The sequence below is a fragment of the Psittacula echo genome, assembly GCF_963264785.1.
Source record: "Psittacula echo genome assembly, chromosome: 25".
Taxonomy (NCBI): Eukaryota; Metazoa; Chordata; class Aves; order Psittaciformes; family Psittacidae; genus Psittacula; species Psittacula echo.
In genome coordinates this window covers 2,131,096-2,146,313 of record NC_137760.1, presented here as the reverse complement: position 1 = coordinate 2,146,313, position 15,218 = coordinate 2,131,096, and the positions used below count along the sequence as shown (strand labels likewise).

At 57.4% G+C, this 15,218-nt stretch overlaps 2 protein-coding genes across 6 annotated transcripts; both read left to right on the top strand.

Moving 5' to 3' along the window:
* The first annotated feature begins 131 nt into the window (after window positions 1-131).
* On the top strand, window positions 132-4,533 carry SNRNP27 (small nuclear ribonucleoprotein U4/U6.U5 subunit 27). Of its 2 annotated transcripts, XM_080634676.1 has the most exons (6): window positions 1,990-2,055; window positions 2,885-3,005; window positions 3,131-3,243; window positions 3,372-3,451; window positions 4,010-4,074; window positions 4,271-4,533. In XM_080634676.1, the coding sequence occupies exons 1-6, from the start codon at window positions 2,019-2,021 to the stop codon at window positions 4,323-4,325; spliced, it is 471 nt and encodes a 156-aa protein (XP_080490802.1). In that variant the 5' UTR covers window positions 1,990-2,018; the 3' UTR covers window positions 4,326-4,533. The 2 variants fall into 2 exon arrangements, 1 of the variants encoding a protein (XP_080490802.1); XR_013958524.1 differs by lacking the exons at window positions 1,990-2,055; window positions 4,010-4,074; window positions 4,271-4,533 and adding exons at window positions 132-594; window positions 1,436-1,762 and having other exon boundaries at window positions 3,096-3,243; window positions 3,372-3,406.
* A 564-nt stretch (window positions 4,534-5,097) lies between these two features.
* MXD1 (MAX dimerization protein 1) lies at window positions 5,098-14,802 on the top strand. 4 transcript variants are annotated; one of them, XR_013958510.1, is made up of 8 exons: window positions 5,098-5,252; window positions 5,332-5,428; window positions 8,605-8,634; window positions 10,480-10,594; window positions 11,459-11,618; window positions 11,692-12,320; window positions 13,291-13,691; window positions 13,796-14,802. XR_013958510.1 is itself a non-coding variant. In XM_080634422.1 (6 exons), the coding sequence occupies exons 1-6, from the start codon at window positions 5,180-5,182 to the stop codon at window positions 11,877-11,879; spliced, it is 663 nt and encodes a 220-aa protein (XP_080490548.1). In that variant the 5' UTR covers window positions 5,098-5,179; the 3' UTR covers window positions 11,880-14,802. The 4 variants fall into 4 exon arrangements, 1 of the variants encoding a protein (XP_080490548.1); XR_013958511.1 differs by having other exon boundaries at window positions 11,692-13,691; window positions 13,796-14,027; window positions 14,573-14,802; XR_013958512.1 differs by having other exon boundaries at window positions 11,692-13,691.
* The last annotated feature ends 416 nt before the right edge of the window (window positions 14,803-15,218 follow it).

The following is a 15,218-nucleotide window of genomic DNA, read 5'->3' as shown; positions in this document are numbered from 1 at the left end:
CCTACCTTCTCGTCCCAAGCTCCACTGGAATGGCTTCACCCCCTGGGCAACATCGGTTGCTGCTTTGCCAAGGGAATTGGATCAGAATGGGGGGGGATTGCTCTTCCTGAAGGAGAGGCCACGGCCTTGTGAGCCTTTCCTTTATGGATCACAACCTTCCTCTCCTTGGCCTGGAGTCCCCTTCTCCCGGTGCTGCTGCCTCTGTGTTTGTGGGATGAGGAAGAGCAGCCGGATTTTCCCACCTCCAGACCTGCACCGGAGAAGGGAGAAGGAAAAGGAGCCTCTGGGAAGGGTCTGTGCTATTAAAACTGAGCAAAACTTCACTAAGTGCTACTTCGGGATGAAGACGCTGCCACCTCACTGCCGATGCCACCGTTCCCGTCACCTTCACCACTGGTTGTGCCACGCCGACACCATCCACATGCTTTTCCCAAGCTCTGGAATGCCAAGCGCTCCTCCCTGGTTGTTTCCTTCCCACCCAGCCTCGCCTCCAGCTCTCCATACAGCGACATGACCATCATTCCAACCTCCCGGCCATGCCCAAAGGGAAGACGAGACCCAGCGATGCTTTGCCCTGATGCTGCTCCAATGCTGGTATTAAGGGGACAAAACCAATGGATCAGCCCCTATCCTCCTCCAACACAGAGGGATTTGCCATCTCCATGGGGACAGGGCTTCCTGCGGGTCCTGGATCCATGGGCTCTGCGTTTCCTCACCCCAATCCCATATTCCCACATGCCACCACCAGGTTTTCCAAGCCTTTCTGCTCCTGGCTTTTGTTTTCCCTTGCGGAAGAGCAGAAAGCCAAAGGGAGGAGGTTTGGGAATGCAGGATGGGTTTTCCTTGCAGGGCAAGTGAGTTGGAGAGTAAACCATCAGCTCCAGGGGTCAAAAGAGGGGACCCTGAGCTCCCACATTGACCATCCATGAGGACAAGCAGGTGCCCATCACCTTTATATCAGCCTTTGGGATGCCCCCCGCAGCTCCGTACCCGTTTCCCATGGGATGTTGTTAACTGCCACCGGTTCTAAAGCTCTTTGGGGCCCCTTTTGCCATGGAGCCTGCATGTCCCAAGCCACAAGCCCCCATAGGGGTGGCTGTGCTGCCTCTCGGGATGCCATGGTTGGTTCATTACAACACTGCCGCACACCCCTGAGATGCTCTGTATCCATGGGCTGTGCAATTCCTTTTCTCCAGGGGTTTTTAGAGGAGACAGGGATTTATTTCCCCACTTGGAAGCCCGGGGTGTGTCAAGCATCTCATGCAGCATAGCGAAGCAAGAGGTACTGATGCCTTCAGCAGGCTCAAATAGATGCCACCATGATGCTGGTCCTTGCTGCAGATACAGGGTTACATTGACGTGACTTGTCAGGGCACCCCTGGGACCATTCCATCCTCTGGATAACATGGATAACTCTTCCTCTATCCCCTACCAGCGTTTTTACCCACTATTGCAGCCCATTGGCTTGCTGCTTCCTTCTCCTTCCAGCCTCAGGCTGGGCTCTGGATGTGGGAATCTGGTGGCAGGGAACCAGGAACACATCCCTGGATGCAACCCATTGCTCCGAGAGGCGCCCATCACCCTCCACGCCTGCACCCCAATGGAAAAGGAGAGGCCAGTTCCAACGTGGGGAATGAGGATGATGAAGACGGGGTTCCATGGGCTGGGGAGGCTCCCATCGAGGATGCGAGTGATGAAGCCGAGAGGAGGCTCTGCCATTGGGGACCAGAGGGAGGGCAAGCGCCGGTGTCCGACAATCGCTGTGTGTAAATAAACCCCGTGTTTGGCACCTCCGGCGCTGCGGAGCTTCGGGGGGCGGCAGGGGGGGGCCTGGCCCCGTTGCGGGGCTGGGGTTGGGGGTCTGGGGCTCGCACCTTGCTGGGGATGGGGACGGGGATGGGTTCAGTTCCTCCGCCATGGGGCGAATGGGGGGGGGGCGGAACGTTTTGGCTGCGGAACCAAAAGGCGGTGGCACCGGTTGCCGGGGGAGCCGGAAGTCCGGGCGCTGAGGGGCGGCCATGGGCCGCAGCCGCTCCCGCTCGCCGCCGCGGCGCGGTGAGGAGGGGACCGGGTTCGGGGCTCCGGGAGCGGGTAGAGGCCGGGGGCCGGGGGGTGTGCACGGCTCAGGGCGAGGAACCGGGGGTAGGGCCGGGCCCTGCGGCTTCCCCCGTCCTGTGGGCAGCGCGGTGAGCGGGGATGAGGCCGCGGAGGGCCCCGTTGTCCTCCTGCTCCTGCCGCACACATCAGCCCCGTAGGGAGCGGCCTGCGGGCGGGTTGAGCACCACAGGCCTGGGCAAGGGGGTTTCCTGCCGCCATTCCCGCCTCTGAGGGTGCTGGTGGGGATATGTGGGGCCAGCGGGGCTGGAGGAGGTGGGAGGGGGTTATTGTGGGGTGTCCGTATGGGAGCTGTCACTGCAGGGAATCCCAGACTGGTTTGGGTTGAAGGGACCTTAAAGCTCATCCAGTCCCAACCCCTGCCACGGGCAGGGCCACCTTCCACTGGAGCAGCTTGCTCCAAGCCCCTGTGTCCAACCTGGCCTTGAACACTGCCAGGGATGGGGCAGCCACAGCTTCTCTGGGCACCCTGGGCCAGCGCCTCAGCACCCTCTCAGTAAAGAATTTCTTCCTTAGATCCAATCTAAACTTCCCCTGTTTCAGTTTTAACCCGTTACCCCTTGTCCTGTCACTACAGTCCCTGATGAAGAGCCCCTCCCCAGCATCCTTGCAGCCCCCTTCAGACACTGGAAGCTGCTCTGAGGTCTCCACGCAGCTTCTCTTCTCCGGCCCCAATGCTCTCAGCCTGGCTCCTATGGGATCACATCAGTGGGTTTGCACCCAGGAGGGCTGAGGAAGCAGGCACTGACTGAGGCTTTTCCCAACACAGAGCGCAGGCGTTCCCGATCCACCTCACGGGACAGGGAGCGGCGGCGCAGGGAGCGATCCCGGTCGCGGGATAGGGACAGGAGGAGGAGCCGCTCGCGCTCCCCGCACCGGCGGCGCTCCAGGTGAGCGGGGCTGGGATGAGCCCTGCGTGAGGCGCGGTGTGGGGCAGCGCTGGGAAGCGGGATGTGGATAACGTTGCGGTGACGCCGCAGCCGGGACGGCGCGAACCCGCCTGCGTTTGTAACAGGTCACCGCGGCGGCACCGGTCCAGCTCGTCCTCCCCGCCGCGGCTCAAGGAGAGGCGGGATGAGGAGAAGAAGGAGGTAAAAGACTCCAAAGGCAAAGAGCGGCAGATCACGGGTAAGGGAATTGGGTTTTCCTCCTTAAATATGGCCCCAGTTAGGCTGGGATTGATGCTGCTTTGAAGTGGTCTTGTCACAGCCGGATGGCTGCTTTTATCCAGCTCTTTCATTCCATTGCCTTGGCAGAGGAGGATCTGCAGGGCAAGACAGAAGAGGAGATCGAGATGATGAAAATGATGGGCTTTGCCTCCTTTGACACGACAAAAGTGAGTGTGGATGAGCACGATGGAGCCTGCAGCCACCTCTGACACAGTCATTGTGCCCTTTTGCGGGGATACTCATGGAATAGAATCATGGAATCATCCAGGTTGGGAAAGGGCTTTAGGATCATCCAGTCCAACTGTTCCCAGCACTGCCGAGGCCACCACTAACCCATGGCACTGAGGCCTTGGCTCTACGGTGTGTGAACACTTGCAGGGACGGTGACTGCAGCCCTGCCCTGGGCAGCCTGTGCCAATGCCTGAGCATCCTCTGGGCAAGGAATTGTTCCTCAGCTCCATCTAAACCTGCCCTGGTGCAGCTTGAGGCCGGTTCCTCTTGTCCCATCCCTTGTTTCTTGGGAGCAGAGCCCAGCCCCTCCTGGCTCCATCCTCCTCTCAGGCAGTTGTAGGGAGCCATGAGGTCCCCCCTGAGCCTTCTCTTCTCCAGACTGAACCCCCCAGGTCCCTCAGCCCTTCCCCATCACACTTGGGCTCCAGGCCCTGCACCAGCTCCGTTGTCCTAATCCATAGTTTTGGAGCCTCTTTTTACTTCATCCCTTGCAGGGGAAGAAGGTGGACGGCGCCGCGAATGCATACGCCATCAACGTGTCGCAGAAGAGGAAATACAGGTTTGTGCATTGCCAGGCTTTCCTCTTTCCAATTGGGAATCCCAATTGGACATTCCACCAGGGTCCTAAAACAATCCCGGTGCTGCCTTGGTGGGAGGTTTCCAGGGAATTCCATTCCCTGATGCCGCTGGGCACCATCAAGGGTGTTTCTTTCCATGTGGATTTGCTGATGGCTGTTCTTTCCCTCCGGCCACAGGCAGTACATGAACAGGAAAGGAGGATTCAACAGACCCCTGGATTTCATCGCTTGATTCCGTGCTTGCACTGAGCGGGATTTCGCTTGCCAGAGACCGGATTTTGGAGGGATTTGGGATTATTCCCAACAAATCCATCATCCCCACACCACGGCCTGGAATCCCTCAGTATTTTTCATTACAATACCCCCCATGGGTCGTTCCTGGTGGCATTCCATTGTATTTTCCCTGGTATTTTCTGGCATTTCAATAAAACCCTGTGTAAATATTAGTACTTTTAATTCTTACTTTAATAGTCTTCACTTAGAAGCTTCTAGAACTGAATCAAACCAATTGGGGCCGCAACAGCACCTCATTGAGACCCTCAAACTGGGGGAAAAACCCCTTTTTTGGCTTATTTTGGACAGCCTGGCTGCTGGTTGCTGCATCCGGGTGTCCTATACCCTGCTATGCTGCCGCCCTTAGGTAATTAACGCGCTTTGCTAATGAGCATCACGCCTTGTTCTACCTGCCGCTGAAGCCCCGCCCCCTTTTCCGCTTGCTGCCTCGCCATTGGCTGCCGGCGCCCGAGGTGTGACCGCTCGCGCCTCCCAATAGCGCGAGGCGGTCGGGTGGGTGTGGCCAACGGGCCAGAAGGCGTGGCGCGCCCATCCAATGGCAGCGCGAGGGGGGCGGGGCTACAGCGGCAGGTTCACCCCCCACACACACACCCCCACCCTCCCGTCTCGTGCTGGTGCTGGGCGGGGCGTCCTCCAGGCGTCCTCCAATGAGCAACGGCGCGGGCGGGGCGTCCACCAATGAGCGGCGGCCGGGGGCGGGGCCTGGCGGAGCGGCCGGTTGAGGCGGACACAGCCGCCGTTGCTCCGCCGTTGCCGTCGCCGCCGCTCCCGGCCGGGCCTGGCCCTCAGGCGATGGCGACCTGCGGCGGGGGCGGCATCCAGCTGCTGCTGGAGGCGGCCGAGTACCTGGAGCGCCGGGAGCGAGGTACCGCTGCCCCCTCACCTCCCCTTCGGGCACCCCCCGGCCCGGGCCCCGCCGGCCCTCACCGGTTGTGTCTCCTCAGAAGCCGAGCACGGGTACGCGTCGCTGCCGCCCGGCGGGAAGGACGGGGAGGCCGGGCAGCGCCGCGCCAAGGCCCGGAAGAGCGGCGGCGGCGGCAGGTGACGGCCGGGAGCGGGGAGGGGAGGGTCAAGGATCAGGGTCAGGCCGCCATAAGGGGGGGGGGTCCTGCGGCCGGGCCCAGTGCAATGGGTGCCTGGTGGTGGCGGAGGGGATCCTGCTGTCAGTGGGTGCTTGGGGTATGGTGGGGTTCCACTGCGTGGGGTGCGTGGCAGGGCTGGATGGGACCTTTCTGTCACAGGGGTGGTGAGGGCCCAGTACCGCTGTCATGGGGCGTGTGGCTGGATGGGGACTCCCTGGTCACCGAGCGACCAAGCTGGGTTACATCCTGCTGTCACTGGGTGCTTGGGATGCAGTGAGGTCCTGGGGGGTTGCTCCTGTCCCTGCGGTGCTGAGGCTCCAGTACCGCTGTCATGGGGCGTGTGGCTGGATGGGGACTTCCCTGTCACCAAGTGACCAAGATGGGCTACATCCTGCTGCCATGGGGCACCCTCCTGTCACTGGGTGCTTGGGGTACAGTGGGGTCCTGCTGTCACAAGGCACATGGAAGCACTGTGGGGAACCCTCCTATCACAGGGGTGCTGGAGCTCCAATATGGTCCTGACTCCCTGGTCACCCAGTGACCGAGCTGGGTTACATCCTGCTGCCATGGAGCACCCTCTTGTCACTGGGTACTTGGGATGCAGTGAGGTCCTGGGGGTTGCTCCTGTCCCTGCGGTGCTGAGGCTCCAGTACCGCTGTCATGGGGTGTGTGACCGGATGGGGACTCCCCTGTCACAGTGTGACCGAGCAGGGTGACATCGCACTGCTGTGGGGTGCCCAGCAGGGCTGGATGGGACCTTCCTGTCACTGGGTGCTGGGGCTCTGCCCTCACAAAGCTCCATAGTCCTCCTCCCCATCCCCATCCCACCTCCATCACCAGGTCTCCATCAGCACCCAAAGCCCCAAGCTGGGCTGGTCCTTCCGGAGCATCCCGGTGGGATGTGAGGGGAAATCTCCCACCTTGGGCAAACAGGGGTTGGAAACACGCACTTGTCTGACGTGGTGGGAGGGTTTGCTGCAGGGAATGTGGAAGTTGGGCTTTTGGTTTCAGGCACGCGCTGCTGAAGCCTGGGAAGTGAAACCACGCTCAGGGTTGGATTCAATCCCTGAGTGCTGCTTTCCTGGGGAATTCCTCAATTATCCTCCCCAGCATCCATCCAGAGCCTCAACACGGGTTTGGCCTCTCTGTTCTGGGTCCTCAACGTAAGGACATGGAGCTGTTGGAGGAAGTGCGGAGGAGGCCACGAGGATGCTCAAGGGCTGGAGCCAGGCTGAGAACATCGGGGCTGTTCAGCCTGGAGAAGAGAAGCTGCGTGGAGACCTCAGAGCAGCTTCCAGTGTCTGAAGGGGGCAACAAGGATGCTGGGGAGGGACTCTTCATCAGGGACTGTAGGGATAGGACAAGGGGTGATGGGTTCAGACTGAAACAGGGGAGTTCAGGTTGGAGATAAGGCAGAAGCTCTTCCCTGTGAGGGTGCTGAGGCGCTGGCACAGGGTGCCCAGAGAAGCTGTGGCTGCCCCATCCCTGGCAGTGTTCAAGGCCAGGTTGGACACAGGGGCTTGGAGCAAGCTGCTCCAGTGGAAGGGGTCCCTGCCTGTGGCAGGGGTTGGAGCTGGAGGAGCTTTAAGGTCCCTTCCTTCCCAAGCTGGAATTCAGTGATGTTGAATGCACTGCCCGTTCTCAGGAATACCACACCACCTCCTGTCTGAGCTCCAAGCAGTTGTGCTGAGCAAGCCCCGCCAGCCTGGGGGTTACATCTTTTCCACGGAGTATTCCATTATTCCTGCCAGGACTGCGGATTGATTGCTTTACCCTCTGGTTTGTACCGCAGAAACCTTGGAAAACCTTGGAGCCAGTTCCGGTGTCCCTGGAGTCGCTCTGCTCACTTCTGCCTTTCCAGCGCCCATTGTGGCTTATTCAGGGCCATCATCAGCTGAGCCTGGGGAGGGCTGAGCCCTGGAATGCTGCCTCTGCACCGGGATGTGCCCATTGAAACAAGGGAGACTTCATTGAGCAGGGCAGAGCCTGAGCAGATCCATCCCGACACGTCACCGGGAGCCCATTGCTGCCTGTGTTAGCGGCTGTTTGCCCAGGGAGGAGCACCAGCTCTGTCACATCTTCCTGCTTGGGAGCACACCAGCAGCAAGGGCTGGACCTTTGAGAGGTGCCATAGCAGCAAACACCTCCTGGAACACCCCCTGAGCTTGGGTCTGACCCTGAATCCCAAGGGATGTTTCCTTCTCCCTCCTGCCATCACCTGTTAGGAGAGCAGGAGGCAGCTTGCGGCCTCTCGGTCCCATCTCAAGCAGGTTCTGAGTGGATCCGTGGTGTTTGTGAGCCTGCACAGGCTCCGAATTCCACTTTTGGGAGATTTGAAGCTTATTCTTCACTTAAAGCCAAGCAAAGGTTTTCTTGGAGCAAGCTGCTCTAGTGGAAGGTGTCCCTGCCTGTGGCAGGGGTTGCAGCTGGATGAGCTTTAAGGGTCTTTTCCAACCCAAACCAGGCTGGAATTCCATGATTCTCTGCTTTAGGACCAAGGGAAGACCCTGGTTTCACCACAGTCATGAGGTTTGCAAGCAGTGGTGAAAGGCTCGATGGGGATTTTATCCAGAGGAAAATGTAATGGAGAGATCCCATGGGAGCCAAAGACCCGAGTCCTTCCTGGCTGCTTGCAGATGCCATTCCCTTGCCTGGCAGGATAACTCCTGTCTAAGTGAGAAGCTTCTCCATTGGGATTGAGTGATTCTGGACTCTTTGGGAGCAGGTTGCTTCAAGCTATGCCACCAGGAAGCAAATCCCAAGGAGCCGGGACGAGCATCAGAAAGGCTGTGCTGGCTTCCCAAGCATCCCTAAATGCTGCTGGTGAAGAAGACTGGCGAGCATCTTTGGAGCATCCTTTATTTTCCCTTCAGCATCAGGCTCTGGGACAAACCAGTGCTCCCAGAGCCAATAGGTTTTCCTGGCCCTTCATTGCCATTTATCCTGGAATTTCCCCATTATATTGAGCCATCTGCATCCCTTTCTGCTGCTTGCACTGTCCCCAGGGTACCGAGTGGCTCTGGAAGCTCCCAAGGTTTGCAGTTTTCCAGGGAATGTTGACTGTTGGGGCCTGTTAATCCTGATGGTGGTGTCCCCAGGCAGACAGGAGTTAATGATTGGTTCTTTCTCTTCCAGGTCGACACACAGTGAGATGGAAAAGAACAGGTAAGGGTTTGGGTGAAGCGCTGCTTTTCCAGGGGTTGGGAACCAGGGTCGGGAGCCAAGGAGGTGCTGAGATGAGGAGCGGAAGGGCAGGGATGAGGCAGCTGGATAAAGTGGTCACCAAGAGGCATCCCCTGGCATCCGTTTGCCTTGGTTAGAGCAGAGCTGTGTTGAAATCGTGTTGGTTCGTTGCACAAGGGGGTGCTGAGTGCTCCGTCCTTCCCATCCCGTCTCTACAACTGCCTGACAGGAGGATGGAGCCAGGAGGGGGCTCCCAAGGAACAAGGGATGGGAGAAGAGGAAACAGCCTCAAGCTGCACCAGGGCAGGTTTAGATGGAGCTGAGGAACAATTCCTTGCCCAAAGGGTGCTCAGGCATTGGAACAGGCTGCCCAGGGCAGGGCTGCAGGCACCGGACTGGGATGGCTTAAAGGATGGGCTTAAAGCTCTTTTCCAACCTGGCTGATTCCATGATTCCATGAACAGGTTGGGAAGCTGAGCTTCAATCCAGGCAGAGATTAAACACCCTCCTTCGTTTAATACCTTAATCCCATCCTGTGGTGGTCAAGCCTTGGCTGGCACTGGGAGCAGTGATGGGCAGATGGATATCTCATGGGGTATAAGGACATGCACAATGAAATGAGCCCATGGGCTTGGAAGGTTCTTTTGCCCAGGAAAGGAATCCTTTGAGGTTTTCCTTCTACTGTTACATCCCAGTGGGAACTGGGCAGGTTTTTCAGCATGCAGTAGGCTGGGCTGGGTGAAGCAAGGCACAAATGGGTCTGTGCCTGTGTCTCTGTGTGCCTCTAGCTTCGGAGCGGAAGCCATGGGTTGTGTAATGCTGGGGGCCAGCAATCCCAGTCTGGTTTGGGTTGGAAGGGACCTTAAAGCTCCTCCAGCTCCAACCCCTGCCACAGGCAGGGACCCCTTCCACTGGAGCAGCTTGCTCCAAGCCCCTGTGTCCAACCTGGCCTTGAGCACTGCCAGGGATGGGGCAGCCACAGCTTCTCTGGGCACCCTGTGCCAGCGCCTCAGCACCCTCACAGGGAAGAGCTTCTGCCTAAGAGCTCAGCTCAGTCTCCCCTCTGGCAGGTTCAAGCCATTCCCCTTGGCCTGTCCCTACAGGCTCTTGTCCCAAGCCCCTCTCCAGGTTTCCTGCAGCCCCTTTAGGCACTGGAGCTGCTCTCAGGTCTCCTCTTCCCGCAGCAGAGGGGCAGGATCCCCTCCCTCACGCTCTGGGGGTGCAGCCCAGCACAGGGGGGCTCTGGGCTCAAGCTGGGTCATGGGGAGCTTCTCATGGACCAACCCCCCCAAATCCTCCTCAGGCTGCTCTCAATCACTTCCCATCTCTGAGCCCATCAGTGCTTAGGAGCAAGGACCTCGTGTTCTGTTTGTGTTGTAACTCAGAGGTTCTTTTGTGCAGGCAGCTGCCTGTTTACCCCTCGCACACCCCAAAACAAGATAGGCAGGAACTTGCAAAACCCCAGCTCACAGCTGCCCGTGCTGATGGCGCGGTTCAAAGGTGGGTGTTGCAATGATGCCCAAGGATGGGACCTTCACCTTGGTTCTCCATGGAGGAAGGGAGTTCCTGGAGGAGCCAGGCTTCCCCTTGGCAGTGGTAAAGGGTTAGTATTGATGCAGCCAGTCTGGGTGTTAGACACAGAGCGAGGGATTCCTGGTGCCCGAGGAGCCTGGTGCTGCTCAGGGCTGGCGATCCCTCAGGGACCTGGTTTTGTGGTCACTGTGTGCCAAGGTGATGGATCCGGATGTGGCTGTTTCCTATGAAACACAGGGAAAGGGAGCGCTCCCAAATGGGACCTGACGGCGCTGTTGTGTGATCTGCCTGCAGGCGAGCTCACCTGCGGCTCTGCTTGGAGAAGCTGAAGAGGCAGGTCCCGCTCGGGCCCAAGGACAGCAGGCACACCACCCTGAGCCTGCTGAAGAAGGCCAAATTGTACATCAAGGTGAGCACGGGCTTGGTCGGTGCTGCTGAACCCACTGTGGAGATGCAGTCATAGAATCTCAGCCTAGTTTGGGTTGGAAAGGAGCTTAAAGCTCACCCAGCTCCAACCCCTGCCACGGGCAGGGACACCTTCCACTGGAGCAGCTTGCTCCAAGCCCCTGTGTCCAACCTGGCCTTGAACACTGCCAGGGATGGGGCAGCCACAGCTTCTCTGGGCACCCTGTGCCAACGCCTCAGCACCCTCACAGGGAAGAGCTTCTGCCTTATCTCCAACCTGAACTTCCCCTGTTTCAGTTTGAACCCATCACCCCTTGTCCTATCCCTACAGTCCCTGATGAAGAGCCCCTCTCCAGCATCCTTGTAGCCCCCTTCAGACACTGGCAGCTGCTCTGAGGTCTCCACGCAGCTTCTCTTCTCCAGGCTGAACAGCCCCAATGTTCTCAGCCTGGCTCCATACGGGAGCTGCTCTGGGCCCAAGCATCCTCATGGATTAAAGTTGAACCAAGCATCCCAGGGCAGGGCTGCAGTCACCGTCCCTGCAAGTGTTCACACACCGTGGAGCTGAGGTCTCAGTGCCATGGGTTAGTGGTGGCCTTGGCAGTGCTGGGGAGTGATTGAACCTGATGATCTTAAAGGTGTTTTCCAACCTGGTTGATTCCATGTGCCTGCCATCCCGTGTTGAAGCCAGGGAGCCTCTCAGCAGCCGATGGTGGCTGTGTTTAGGTGGCTTGGAGAACAAAAGGGACATTTCTTGTGTGGCTGGAGGCTGGGATCTCGGGATCAGGCTGGGATCTCGGGATCAGGCTGGGATCTCGGGATCAGGCTGGGATCTCAGGCTGTCTTCTCTCCCTTTCATCCCCTGCAGAAGCTTGAAGACGACGACAGGAAAGCCATGCACCAAATAGAGCAGCTGCAGCGGGAGCAGCGGCACCTCAAGAGGCGGCTGGTGAAGCTGGGCATGGAGAGGATAAGGGTGGACAGTATCGGATCCACTGTTTCCTCTGAGCGCTCCGACTGGGATAGAGGTGGGAGCCGGTGCTCGGGATGGAGGGGGTGGGAGCTCTGCCCGGCTGTGCTGTAACACTGCTCCTCTTGCAGAAGAGCTGGATGTGGATGTGGAGAGCACGGACGACCTCACTGCAGACCTCGACTGGAGCAGCAGCAGCCCCAGCGACTCGGATGAGAGGGGGAGCCTGCGGAGCGTCTGCAGCGACGAGGGGTATTCCAGCTCCGGCATCAAGAGGTTGAAGCTGCAGGGCGATTGCAAACCCTCTCTTGGTCCATAAGAAGCAACTCCCGTGGCTGGTTCACCCCTGGCTCTTTCCCATTGGATCCTGTTAGGTAGCACACTGGGCCTTCCCATCCTTCTCTTGCACATCCTTCATGGAGCACTGACTGAAAGGAAGTCGAACCTTGCTCAAGTACCAAAATGCCACTTGGGGCTGGGGGTGGCAAGCTCCAATTCCCACCCAGAAACTCTTCTCTCTGAGATTCCCACATTCCAGCTACATTTGGAAGCACCTGAGGGTATCACAGCCGTAACAGCAACCTCCAAAACCCTCCCTGGAGCTGTCACTGCCTGGTATTCCTGATCTACTCCATATATTCCGGATCTACTCCGTACTATCCCAGTAGTTGATGGCAGGGCCCAAATGTAGAGGTTTCTGGGTGAGGATCTGAAGGCAGAGCCGGACGCTCGTGTAGTTTAGATCCATGAGGGAATGGAGGTGAGTTGTGTCTTGGGATTGCACTGCCAGTGTTAGTCGGGGGGCTCGTCCCCACCGACTCTAAATATGCAGGAGAGCAGCACAGCCGTTTACAGCCCAGCCCTGCCGTGTTCCCAGAGCCACTTCCTCACAGCAGGAATGCTGCTCGGGGAGCTGTGGGTCCTCAGCACCCCTCTCAGGTCGGATGCTTTCACTCTGGGAAGTTTTGTGTCCTACCTAAAACCAAACAGCGCAAACCGTCCCCATCCCTCGTGGCTGCATGGCGCTGATCCAGGCTCCTGGAATTCCCTTTTCCACGCTTCTTGTCTCTGGGACAAGACGTTTTTCTACCTCGGAGAGATGAACAGAGATTGTCTCCATCCCTTTAGCACAAACCCCACACAGATGATGCCTTGTGGCGCAGCAATAACCCGGTGTGGTTGATGGCTCAGCAATAACCGGCACATCCCAAGCACTTCTCCATCCAGCAGCGATCTCCTGGGCACTCCAAGGGGCTCCTGGAGGATTTTGGTTGCTGCCTTAAGGGACACAAACCTGAATATGGCAAGAAGGACCCAGGGCCCCAATTGAGAGAGCACAGGAGCTGTAAGCAGTATTTGTTCATTTTCTTATGTTCTGGAGGTGACCTTCTTAGGACTTCCTGCTTTTATGGATGTTCTGGATACTTTACACATAGGGGTCTGCTAATGGAGATGTTTCCTTTCTCCTCGAGCCGGGCAAAGGTCTTTTCCACCCCTCTTCAAACCTCTTGATCCCTGTTGGGCTCCAGCATCGGGCAAGGAACCGCTTTGTTCTGCCAGGATTTCTCCAAGTGAAGCCACCAGAGTGCAGGGAAATGGAGAAAATCCAACTCAATTCCTGGTTTATTTCCTTTTTATTCCTTCTTTCATTTCCTTTTTATTCCTTCTTTTATTTCCTTTTTATTCCTTCTTTTATTTCCTTTTTATTCCTTCTTTTATTTCCTTATTAGCATCCCCAATCTGGGTTTGGATCATTTGAAGCCTCTGAGCAGCAGGAGGATGGGGAACGGAGCTGCCAAATCACTGCAGTCTCCCAAATCTCAGCTCTTTTTGCTGGGTTTTAAGAGAGGAAAACCAAAGCCATGGAGGATTATTTGGTTTAAAGCAGCTGGAGTTTTCCAACATCCAGCATCCAGCATGGACCCGGATGCCTTCAGCATCGGCATTCCCGAATCCCAGCATCCAGCATCAGCTTTCAAGGCAGAAAGTGGCAAAGCACCATAAAAAGGAAGCGGAATATCAGCTCTTTGTTTGCCAAAAGCCCTCCCTTGCCCTCTTCTGGAACCACCTTGGCATTCCCAATGGAGCTCCGGATCGCACTACCTCTGAGCAGGGAAGGGTTGAATGGGAGGTAGGAAGAGGTTTCAGCTCAGCATCAGTTACTGGTTCTCTCAGTGTTGTGTCTCTCTCAGTCACCCTCCACCTTCTTGCCCTCTTCTCTCTGTCCCTACCAAGTCCCAGACCTTTGCACTGTCGGGATGTTCCCACTCCGGCCTGAGGGCAAAGAGAAACAGGAACCCTCCATACGGATGCACTAACCTGGAATGGGGCTGGAAACGCGGCGCTGGATTCCTGGTGAGCAGCCGGGACTGTCTGCAGCGGCTTTGGGTCTCTCCGGGTCCCCCCTTTGCCAGCCTTTTCCTTGGAATTCACTGATCCACCAGCATTCCTAAGAACTAAGCTGCAGGTAGGACACTTGCGTAGATGGGGATTCACAAGAGGGGGCGAGGAGCTGCTCGCGCGCCCCACGTTTACGACGCTCATGGCACAGGCCTGGGTTGAAAACACGCTTTTTGGGGTTAGTTCATTTTGCCTTTTTTCCTCATCCCAAACCACCATTCTGGGAGGTGGGACCCATCTCCAGGCAGGGAACGGGAAGCTGATGGGAATGGGGGCCTCTCCAGAGGCAATTGCACTTTGCTGCCTGGTTTGTCACCCTATAGCGATGGATTGGGCATCACCCCCCTTTGTTTGGAGCTGTTTTGGGGCTGGACACAAGGAAAACCACTGTATCCAAGCCCTGTGCTTCCCGGGAAGCATCACCTCCTCACTGCTGAAAGCCACAAGGTTTGTTTCATCCTCTTGCTTTATCCAGCCAATGAGCCATTGGAACACCCTCACCAGAACCATCGCAGCGTTGGGTTGGGGTTTGTTGAGTGCTTTTTTGGGTCACATTTGGTGCTTTTCCACCTTTTCTGTTTCATTCATTTCATCTTTTTGCTTCCTGAGAAGCTGATCCCGCTCCGGCTCCGCAGATGGAGAATGGGAATTCTCTTTCCAGCCGTTCTGGTCCTGCTGTAAATACCCCATTGTCATCCCCAGTCCTGTGTCAGGACCATCTGATGGTGCTTTTGACTACAGTTGGCACACGCCTGTTTAGAGCATGTGTTTGAGCAGACGTTTGCTGGGTCCAGGGGTAATTTGTCTCGTTGGACTGTTCTGTTGTTAGAGAATAAATTATTGCAGGACGACAGAGAACCTTGTGCCTCCATCCCACCCTTCCCCATCCCGCTGCCTCCATCCCTCCCTTCTCCATCCCATTGCCTCCATCTCTCTCTTCTCCATCCCATTGCCTCCATCCCTCCCTTCTCCATCCCATTGCCTCCATCTCTCCCTTCTCCATCCCATTGCCTCCATCTCTCCCTTCTCCATCCCATTGCCTCCATCTCTCCCTTCTCCATCCCATTGCCTCCATCCCTCCCTTCTCCATCCCGCTGCCTCCATCCCTCCCTTCCCTGTCCCGCTGCCTCCATCCCTCCCTTCTCCATCCCATTGCCTCCATCCCTCTCTTCCCCATCCCATTGCCTCCATCTCTCCCTTCCCCATCCCATTGCCTCCATCTCTCCCTTCTCCATCCCATTGCCTCCATCTCTCCCTT